At 41.4% G+C, this 11,415-nt stretch overlaps 2 protein-coding genes across 2 annotated transcripts; both read right to left on the reverse strand.

Annotated features, from left to right (window-relative positions):
• Window positions 1–760: 760 nt before the first annotated feature.
• LOC311119938 (zinc finger MYM-type protein 1-like) lies at window positions 761–5,219 on the reverse strand. The gene is made up of 2 exons (XM_084194582.1): window positions 2,348–5,219; window positions 761–1,786 (listed from the first exon to the last, which is right to left on the reverse strand). Exons 1-2 carry the CDS (start codon window positions 3,928–3,930, stop codon window positions 1,165–1,167), a joined length of 2,205 nt encoding a protein of 734 aa, XP_084050708.1. The 5' UTR covers window positions 3,931–5,219; the 3' UTR covers window positions 761–1,164.
• A 1,445-nt stretch (window positions 5,220–6,664) lies between these two features.
• LOC311119939 (zinc finger MYM-type protein 1-like) lies at window positions 6,665–11,124 on the reverse strand. Its single transcript, XM_084194583.1, has 2 exons — window positions 8,253–11,124; window positions 6,665–7,691 (listed from the first exon to the last, which is right to left on the reverse strand). Exons 1-2 carry the CDS (start codon window positions 9,833–9,835, stop codon window positions 7,070–7,072), a joined length of 2,205 nt encoding a protein of 734 aa, XP_084050709.1. The 5' UTR covers window positions 9,836–11,124; the 3' UTR covers window positions 6,665–7,069.
• Window positions 11,125–11,415: the final 291 nt, after the last annotated feature.

Consider the following 11,415-nt stretch of genomic DNA (forward strand, 5'->3'; position numbering starts at 1 on the left):
AAGACTCTTGAACAGCTAATCATGGCTACCCGGACTATTTGCACTGCCCCCCCCACCCCATCCTTTTTACGCTGCTGCTACTCTGTTAATTATTTATGCATAGTCACTTTAACTCTACCCACATGTACATATTACTTCAACTACCTCAACTAGCCGGTGCCCCCGCACATTGACTCTGCACCGGTACCCCCCTGTATATATAGCCTCCCTACTGTTATTTTATTTTTGCTCTTTTTTTCTCAACACTTTTTTGGTTGTTGTTTTATTTTTTACTTTTTTTGTTAAAAATAAATGCACTGTTGGTTAAGGGCTGTAAGTAACCATTTCACTGTAATGTCTGCACCTGTTGTATTCGGCGCATGTGACCAATACAATTTGATTTGATTTGGAATTGCGGTGTATGCAGAGGCCAAATCTAGCTCCGTACCGCATCGCCGTGCGCCTCTCAAATGTTGTAACAATCTGGAGGGCATTGACATGATTGGCTGACGGTAGGTTGGGGGCGGTACATCCTGTATGAACACAAACCCACTTCTTTGACAACTTCCTTCACAACAGCTCTGCACCGCTAAACGGAAGAAGTATGAAAGCCCTGAAGTCTGGAGGCTGCATTACAGTAATTATTGTACTGCCACTGTACTGCCAGTGGCGGCTCCTGAAAAAATTCTCAGGGGGGGCAATTTTTCTGATGATTTAGGTGACCTACACACATTTTTTAAAAGATATGTCCAGCAACAACATGAAGACAGGGGCAGCATATAAGTCAATACCAGAAGCATTTATTGACTGATCTCAAAAGTGTTGGCTTACAAAATCAAAATAAGTTATCACAGTAAAAATAATCAAGGGTGTTCTTTCACATTCCTCAACACTGCATAAACAATATGCATTTCCATAAACAAATGAAATAAGAATGAAAACAGAATTTGAAAGTAATTTCTAGAAAAGGTAAACACAGCTATCTGTATGGCTTTGTAAAAATGAACAACCATATTCTGGCCAATTGTATAGATTTGTAAAAATGAACATGAACAGATTTTTTTTTTTTATTACTTTTTTTTAAATGAAAAAAAACTATTTTAAACAACATCAACTGTGAACTGATTTGGGCGTGTGTGTGTTAAAGAGACAGACAGGGAGGGACAAAGAGAGAGAGAGGCTACATTACTTGTACTGAAACTGTTCTCTTCTCTGTTTCAATACAGCAAAGCGTTCAATGACTTTCTCATTGAAATCAGGCATGCTGAGGACTAGTTCCCTCTCCATGGAAAGCATGGCCAGTGCATTCAGACGTTCCTGGCCCATTGAATTTCGCAGGAATGTCTTAACTCGTGTCAAAGTTGAGAAACATCTCTCAGCTTCAGCTGTTGTCATGGGAGTAGTTATGAGGATGTTCAACAGAGTCACAGTCTCAGAGAACGTCTCCTGGAGGTTGTAGCTCATGAGAACCTGGTACAGTGCCAGTGCACCACAGCCTCCCTTGAATTCAGGATTCTCATAGATCAGAGATAGTTCTGTCTTGAGCTTTGCCTTGCTCAGCATGGGGTATGCATTCACAGTGGCATTCAGAGCCTCATCAGGAAATGAATGGCAGTACCTTTCAAACATGTCTGCTTGCAGTAAGGTAGCACTCACAAGGTGGCCAGAGAAAGAGAACCTTTCTTTGGTGTGATCCAGGATGGTGTTGCAGACCTCTTCAGACAGCCTCTGCTTCTCCTCTTCTCTCAAAGCTGTTCTGGGTCTTTTGGCTCCTGTTGCTTCTTGCAGCTGCTGTTGAGAGGAGTCCCTGAAGGCAAACAGACCAATGTGTTTGTTGGCTTTGTACAGTATTGTTGTCTATGTGATGCACAGGTATATGCAATGTATCCATGTATAGTACAAATACTTAAGTTCCACTTAAAATGGGCAGGGATGCATAAAGTCTTTAGTGTTTAAGTTAGCCTTTGTGTCTCACATAGCCTGGATGTTCAGCACAGTATACAGTGGTGCTCATAAGCTTATGATCCCATGCTAAAGTTGACTAAAAAGAGGAATAAAAAAGAAAAGAAAATTGGTGTCTTTAAAGGTTGGATTTTCCAACTTTTTTAATTAAGTCATTAAGATCAATTTCCAAAAGATGATTTTTTAATTTTTTTATTCCTCTTTTTAGTCAACTTTAGCATGGGATCATAAGCTTATGAGCACCACTGCACAGTACACATAGTATATAAAATAAGATAGATTACACCACTGGCCATATATAATGAGAATAATGTGATTTCAAACACAAATGCAGTCTCCTTTCATGCATACATTTTCAAATAAAGCTCTGCTTTGAGAAAGATCGAATGATATTGTTTAATCTTACCTTATGGCCTGCACACTGCTTGTGAAGCTGTCGAGGGCACGTTTGATAAAGACAGCATCGATGTCCTTCTTCTGTAGCTTCTGGTACAGAATGTCGACGTGGGGCATGATTTTGTGAAAAAGCCGCAGGAAAAAAATAAAATCTTCATCATGTAGCATCCTCACGTAACCAGATGCTTCTCTCACAGTAAGCTGGTCAAATGAACCCAATGAACCCGTCCGGATGGCTTCAAAACATACTATGAGGTCGTCTCGATTCTCGTAGACAGTGTTCACGACTCTGCTGTTGAAGTTCCACCGTGTGGATGAAGGTCTGGGCAGTCTTCGTGCAACAGTCTGGTCAAGAATGCTGGTGCGTTTGGGTGACCGGGAAAAAAACGTTGTAATCCCGCTCAGATCGGAAAAGAAAATGTTCACTTTTTTGATGCGAGAAGTAGCTTGATGCATGATCAAATTCAGCTGATGCGCATAGCAATGCACGTAATGGGCATTCTTGAAATGCTCACGCACCTTCTGCTGCACACCTGCCTTCTCTCCCCTCATCACACTGGCTCCATCGTAAGCTTGCGCAATGAGTTTGACTTTCTCGTCATCGGCAAAAAGACCGTTCAGTCTCTCCAAAAGTACACTGGCGATTGAGGCTGAGGTTGATTCCGAGATGGGAAGGAACTCAAAAAATCGCTCCTGCACTTTGTGCTTGCTATCTATGTACCTCAGCACAAGCACCAACTGTGTCTGTGTAGAAACATCCGTGGTCTCGTCAGCTTGGATAGCTACGAAGTTCGCAGACTTCACCTCCTCCACAATATGTTCCCTCGTGACCGCTAGCATACACTCCAGTAGCTCGTTTTGAATGGTCTTTGATGTGCCCTTGAAAACTTTAGCATTTTTAAGATGGTCATCAAACACCTCATCTAATTGTGCCACAAAGTTGACACGTCCAAGAAAAATACCAGGGTTGGTGGAGCCCTCAGTTTCATCTTTGCCTCGCAAAGCTAACTCAAACACTCCGCAAAACTTAACACACTGGATAAGCCGGCTGAGGATATGGCGGTTCTTGCTAACCTCATCGTTGTGGCGGCGGACAGCTAGCCTGTATCCCTCATCCAGTTGAGTGGCAATATTCACTCTTCCCAAAGATGACAATCTCAAACAGCTATCCATGTGGGTCTTTGACAGCTCATGTTTCTTAATCTTTTCTGAAAGATGGTGCATGTCGGTTACACCAGTCGCTGTCCAAGCGGTGCTGTCTGCTGTGCCGCCTTCAGGGTGGAACAGTAAGCAGGGGTAGCAGAAAACTGCATTAGCTACATCGCAGCCTGCTAGCCAGGTTTTCCGTTCATACCAATTTTTGGAAAATCCTCGGGTGTAGGACTTCCCCCCTTTAGTAGAAACCTGTTGAATTATTAAATTTGGTCTGGGAGGTCCTAATTGTTTCGTTGCCAATTTATCTTCATTTGTTCGCTGACAAAAAGGAACTTCTTTCAAAGACACAATCGAGTTGGACTGAAGCCTAGCCATTTTGATAGTAGTGATTGTGAATTGATTGACGCTGCTACCCGCTTTTTTCTTAGTTACGTTCATGGATATGTGTTACGTATGACGAAAGCGCGTAAGTGCAAGCCCTCAGAAACCCATAGAGATTGTATTGAAAGCTCGGATATTTGAAAAAAATAGATTTTACATGGGAGTCTATGACAGACTTCTGGGCGATTTTCAACCTGACTGAAATCGCCCCAAAAGGGGGGAGGGCCATTTGAAGCACGACTTTACCCTGATTGGACATTTAGTGGCACTGTGGCAGATCAGGCGTCTAGATTAGAACACTGATAACTACTGTTGCCGTGATATAATTGATTAGAAAAAAAATCCCTTCCTTTTCCCGTTTGGCAGTGCGTCGCCCATATCGCCCTATTGAACACACCGTCCCTGTGTACTGCTAAAGTTAATATTTTTTGTATTTAAAATATTATTTCTCGCTGATATGAAAGATAAGGGACATAATCTGCATATGTTTCGAAAACCGGTTTGAATTGTAGTTCACATGGAGCAAAACGTCTGCAAATGTAATCCACGGAAACCATAAGAAGGCTTTTCCAGAGGTAGCTAGTCTGGATGAGTGTAACTAAACTCGGTCCTGGGCTGCGTTCAGTACATAACACAACGTTCAATTAACAGAAACGGTGATGTACTGAACGACCAGTTGAAAAACGGAGACGGGTTGTGGGTTCAAAATGCACAGCTTGCCTTTAAACACGTCAGTCACTACTTCATGCCAAACCCGCTACACCCACCGAACGGACCAAACAAGTCTGTTCACGAACGTTTTGGGAAAACGTGTCGTTCCCGTACAAACGAACTGGTTTAGTTGTTGTCCTAGCGCTACACAGCTGATTCAAATAATCAACGCTTTATAGTATTGAGTTGACTGACGTTATTTGAATCAACTGTGTGATGCTAACCTTACTTAGCTAACGTTAGGACAAAAACTGTTCATCAGGGATCTCCGAGACTAGTACTACCAACTGGTCTAGCGAACAGTCAACGTTACCGCACAGTTAGCTAACGTATCGAGCTAGCTAACACGTGGTATAAAAACGTTTAAACTAGCTAAACAAAACGTTTAAACTAGCTAAACAAACTGTCTTATTAGGCAGAGACCGTACAGAAACCTGTATTGGTTTTCGCGAAGACGCTAACGTTACTCACATTGAAGGATGTCTCTGATCTCACAGAAATCAGTATACCGTTCATTCCTAAAAGTATCAAATGCCACAGATATATAATAATCCACCATCCAACGATTAACTACACATTCCACATCTGGTCCGGGGTCCATGTTTTCGTTTGCCGCCATTTCCAACGCCGTAAACAAACCGTAAGATGTATCTGCTGTATTCGTCATCCGCTGCGCTGGTTGGTGGTTGGTCAAACCTTTCGTCTATCCACATTACGCTCACATTCACGCCACGTCAATAACGTCATGGCGTCATCCCGGATACCGTTCATTTACATTTTACATTTACGTCATTTAGCAGACGCTCTTATCCAGAGCGACTTACAAATTGGTGCATTCACCTTATGATAGCCAGTGGGATAACCACTTCATTTAGAATCGTTTTTATTTATTTTTTTATTGACTAATTCTAGAGATGTTATTAAAACATTGGATTTAAAGTAAAAAATATAAATCATTTGGGGTCGGATTTTTCAAATATTGGTTTTTGTGTATATAACCTTTACCAGAGATAATGAAGACATTTACGGCTCAAATGTTTTACTTTCATTTTAATAACATATTACATCTTTCAGTGTAAATACATGGGTCTTATTAATGAAATAAAACATTGAAATACTTAACTCACTCCAAAATAACTTCACAGTCACACTCATAAAAAAATTGTATAATAGTTTCCCATTCTTTATCACAGAAAAGGCATAATTATGTCCTCTTAAGTCCATGATTTTTATTTTTTATTATTTATTTATTTATTTTAGACAAGTTATTGCAAGTATATTTTGTGCAAGATTTTAAAGGGAATTTATTTTTCTTTATTTGATATACAAAATGTATGTGGGAGCAACCAAGCTTTCTTCCATTCAATTTCAGTAATATATGCATTCCAGAAGAATTTCCCTCTAGTAGAGATCTTGTTCATAGTCACTTTAACTCTACCCACATGTACATATTACTTCAACTACCTCAACTAGCCGGTGCCCCCGCACATTGACTCTGCACCGGTACCCCCCTGTATATATAGCCTCCCTACTGTTATTTTATTTTTGCTCTTTTTTTCTCAACACTTTTTTGGTTGTTGTTTTATTTTTTACTTTTTTTGTTAAAAATAAATGCACTGTTGGTTAAGGGCTGTAAGTAACCATTTCACTGTAATGTCTGCACCTGTTGTATTCGGCGCATGTGACCAATACAATTTGATTTGATTTGGAATTGCGGTGTATGCAGAGGCCAAATCTAGCTCCGTACCGCATCGCTGTGCGCCTCTCAAATGTTGTAACAATCTGGAGGGCATTGACATGATTGGCTGACGGTAGGTTGGGGGCGGTACATCCTGTATGAACACAAACCCACTTCTTTGACAACTTCCTTCACAACAGCTCTGCACCGCTAAACGGAAGAAGTATGAAAGCCCTGAAGTCTGGAGGCTGCATTACAGTAATTATTGTACTGCCACTGTACTGCCAGTGGCGGCTCCTGAAAAAATTCTCAGGGGGGGCAATTCTTCTGATGATTTAGGTGACCTACACAAATTTTTTAAAAGATATGTCCAGCAACAACATGAAGACAGGGGCAGCATATAAGTCAATACCAGAAGCATTTATTGACTGATCTCAAAAGTGTTGGCTTACAAAATCAAAATAAGTTATCACAGTAAAAATAATCAAGGGTGTTCTTTCACATTCCTCAACACTGCATAAACAATATGCATTTCCATAAACAAATGAAATAAGAATGAAAACAGAATTTGAAAGTAATTTCTAGAAAAGGTAAACACAGCTATCTGTATGGCTTTGTAAATATGAACAACCATATTCTGGCCAATTGTATAGATTTGTAAATATGAACATGAACAGAAATTTTTTTTTTTATTACTTTTTTTTAAATGAAAAAAAACTATTTTAAACAACATCAACTGTGAACTGATTTGGGCGTGTGTGTGTTAAAGAGACAGACAGGGAGGGACAAAGAGAGAGAGAGGCTACATTACTTGTACTGAAACTGTTCTCTTCTCTGTTTCAATACAGCAAAGCGTTCAATGACTTTCTCATTGAAATCAGGCATGCTGAGGACTAGTTCCCTCTCCATGGAAAGCATGGCCAGTGCATTCAGACGTTCCTGGCCCATTGAATTTCGCAGGAATGTCTTAACTCGTGTCAAAGTTGAGAAACATCTCTCAGCTTCAGCTGTTGTCATGGGAGTAGTTATGAGGATGTTCAACAGAGTCACAGTCTCAGAGAACGTCTCCTGGAGGTTGTAGCTCATGAGAACCTGGTACAGTGCCAGTGCACCACAGCCTCCCTTGAATTCAGGATTCTCATAGATCAGAGATAGTTCTGTCTTGAGCTTTGCCTTGCTCAGCATGGGGTATGCATTCACAGTGGCATTCAGAGCCTCATCAGGAAATGAATGGCAGTACCTTTCAAACATGTCTGCTTGCAGTAAGGTAGCACTCACAAGGTGGCCAGAGAAAGAGAACCTTTCTTTGGTGTGATCCAGGATGGTGTTGCAGACCTCTTCAGACAGCCTCTGCTTCTCCTCTTCTCTCAAAGCTGTTCTGGGTCTTTTGGCTCCTGTTGCTTCTTGCAGCTGCTGTTGAGAGGAGTCCCTGAAGGCAAACAGACCAATGTGTTTGTTGGCTTTGTACAGTATTGTTGTCTATGTGATGCACAGGTATATGCAATGTATCCATGTATAGTACAAATACTTAAGTTCCACTTAAAATGGGCAGGGATGCATAAAGTCTTTAGTGTTTAAGTTAGCCTTTGTGTCTCACATAGCCTGGATGTTCAGCACAGTATACAGTGGTGCTCATAAGCTTATGATCCCATGCTAAAGTTGACTAAAAAGAGGAATAAAAAAGAAAAGAAAATTGGTGTCTTTAAAGGTTGGATTTTCCAACTTTTTTAATTAAGTCATTAAGATCAATTTCCAAAAGATGATTTTTTAATTTTTTTATTCCTCTTTTTAGTCAACTTTAGCATGGGATCATAAGCTTATGAGCACCACTGCACAGTACACATAGTATATAAAATAAGATAGATTACACCACTGGCCATATATAATGAGAATAATGTGATTTCAAACACAAATGCAGTCTCCTTTCATGCATACATTTTCAAATAAAGCTCTGCTTTGAGAAAGATCGAATGATATTGTTTAATCTTACCTTATGGCCTGCACACTGCTTGTGAAGCTGTCGAGGGCACGTTTGATAAAGACAGCATCGATGTCCTTCTTCTGTAGCTTCTGGTACAGAATGTCGACGTGGGGCATGATTTTGTGAAAAAGCCGCAGGAAAAAAATAAAATCTTCATCATGTAGCATCCTCACGTAACCAGATGCTTCTCTCACAGTAAGCTGGTCAAATGAACCCAATGAACCCGTCCGGATGGCTTCAAAACATACTATGAGGTCGTCTCGATTCTCGTAGACAGTGTTCACGACTCTGCTGTTGAAGTTCCACCGTGTGGATGAAGGTCTGGGCAGTCTTCGTGCAACAGTCTGGTCAAGAATGCTGGTGCGTTTGGGTGACCGGGAAAAAAACGTTGTAATCCCGCTCAGATCGGAAAAGAAAATGTTCACTTTTTTGATGCGAGAAGTAGCTTGATGCATGATCAAATTCAGCTGATGCGCATAGCAATGCACGTAATGGGCATTCTTGAAATGCTCACGCACCTTCTGCTGCACACCTGCCTTCTCTCCCCTCATCACACTGGCTCCATCGTAAGCTTGCGCAATGAGTTTGACTTTCTCGTCATCGGCAAAAAGACCGTTCAGTCTCTCCAAAAGTACACTGGCGATTGAGGCTGAGGTTGATTCCGAGATGGGAAGGAACTCAAAAAATCGCTCCTGCACTTTGTGCTTGCTATCTATGTACCTCAGCACAAGCACCAACTGTGTCTGTGTAGAAACATCCGTGGTCTCGTCAGCTTGGATAGCTACGAAGTTCGCAGACTTCACCTCCTCCACAATATGTTCCCTCGTGACCGCTAGCATACACTCCAGTAGCTCGTTTTGAATGGTCTTTGATGTGCCCTTGAAAACTTTAGCATTTTTAAGATGGTCATCAAACACCTCATCTAATTGTGCCACAAAGTTGACACGTCCAAGAAAAATACCAGGGTTGGTGGAGCCCTCAGTTTCATCTTTGCCTCGCAAAGCTAACTCAAACACTCCGCAAAACTTAACACACTGGATAAGCCGGCTGAGGATATGGCGGTTCTTGCTAACCTCATCGTTGTGGCGGCGGACAGCTAGCCTGTATCCCTCATCCAGTTGAGTGGCAATATTCACTCTTCCCAAAGATGACAATCTCAAACAGCTATCCATGTGGGTCTTTGACAGCTCATGTTTCTTAATCTTTTCTGAAAGATGGTGCATGTCGGTTACACCAGTCGCTGTCCAAGCGGTGCTGTCTGCTGTGCCGCCTTCAGGGTGGAACAGTAAGCAGGGGTAGCAGAAAACTGCATTAGCTACATCGCAGCCTGCTAGCCAGGTTTTCCGTTCATACCAATTTTTGGAAAATCCTCGGGTGTAGGACTTCCCCCCTTTAGTAGAAACCTGTTGAATTATTAAATTTGGTCTGGGAGGTCCTAATTGTTTCGTTGCCAATTTATCTTCATTTGTTCGCTGACAAAAAGGAACTTCTTTCAAAGACACAATCGAGTTGGACTGAAGCCTAGCCATTTTGATAGTAGTGATTGTGAATTGATTGACGCTGCTACCCGCTTTTTTCTTAGTTACGTTCATGGATATGTGTTACGTATGACGAAAGCGCGTAAGTGCAAGCCCTCAGAAACCCATAGAGATTGTATTGAAAGCTCGGATATTTGAAAAAAATAGATTTTACATGGGAGTCTATGACAGACTTCTGGGCGATTTTCAACCTGACTGAAATCGCCCCAAAAGGGGGGAGGGCCATTTGAAGCACGACTTTACCCTGATTGGACATTTAGTGGCACTGTGGCAGATCAGGCGTCTAGATTAGAACACTGATAACTACTGTTGCCGTGATATAATTGATTAGAAAAAAAATCCCTTCCTTTTCCCGTTTGGCAGTGCGTCGCCCATATCGCCCTATTGAACACACCGTCCCTGTGTACTGCTAAAGTTAATATTTTTTGTATTTAAAATATTATTTCTCGCTGATATGAAAGATAAGGGACATAATCTGCATATGTTTCGAAAACCGGTTTGAATTGTAGTTCACATGGAGCAAAACGTCTGCAAATGTAATCCACGGAAACCATAAGAAGGCTTTTCCAGAGGTAGCTAGTCTGGATGAGTGTAACTAAACTCGGTCCTGGGCTGCGTTCAGTACATAACACAACGTTCAATTAACAGAAACGGTGATGTACTGAACGACCAGTTGAAAAACGGAGACGGGTTGTGGGTTCAAAATGCACAGCTTGCCTTTAAACACGTCAGTCACTACTTCATGCCAAACCCGCTACACCCACCGAACGGACCAAACAAGTCTGTTCACGAACGTTTTGGGAAAACGTGTCGTTCCCGTACAAACGAACTGGTTTAGTTGTTGTCCTAGCGCTACACAGCTGATTCAAATAATCAACGCTTTATAGTATTGAGTTGACTGACGTTATTTGAATCAACTGTGTGATGCTAACCTTACTTAGCTAACGTTAGGACAAAAACTGTTCATCAGGGATCTCCGAGACTAGTACTACCAACTGGTCTAGCGAACAGTCAACGTTACCGCACAGTTAGCTAACGTATCGAGCTAGCTAACACGTGGTATAAAAACGTTTAAACTAGCTAAACAAAACGTTTAAACTAGCTAAACAAACTGTCTTATTAGGCAGAGACCGTACAGAAACCTGTATTGGTTTTCGCGAAGACGCTAACGTTACTCACATTGAAGGATGTCTCTGATCTCACAGAAATCAGTATACCGTTCATTCCTAAAAGTATCAAATGCCACAGATATATAATAATCCACCATCCAACGATTAACTACACATTCCACATCTGGTCCGGGGTCCATGTTTTCGTTTGCCGCCATTTCCAACGCCGTAAACAAACCGTAAGATGTATCTGCTGTATTCGTCATCCGCTGCGCTGGTTGGTGGTTGGTCAAACCTTTCGTCTATCCACATTACGCTCACATTCACGCCACGTCAATAACGTCATGGCGTCATCCCGGATACCGTTCATTTACATTTTACATTTACGTCATTTAGCAGACGCTCTTATCCAGAGCGACTTACAAATTGGTGCATTCACCTTATGATAGCCAGTGGGATAACCACTTCATTTAGAATCGTTTATTATTTTTTATTTTTTTATTGACTAATTCTAGAGATGTTATT

This window comes from Coregonus lavaretus, assembly GCF_964263955.1.
Source record: "Coregonus lavaretus genome assembly, contig: HAP1_SCAFFOLD_1370, whole genome shotgun sequence".
NCBI classification, from domain to species: Eukaryota; Metazoa; Chordata; class Actinopteri; order Salmoniformes; family Salmonidae; genus Coregonus; species Coregonus lavaretus.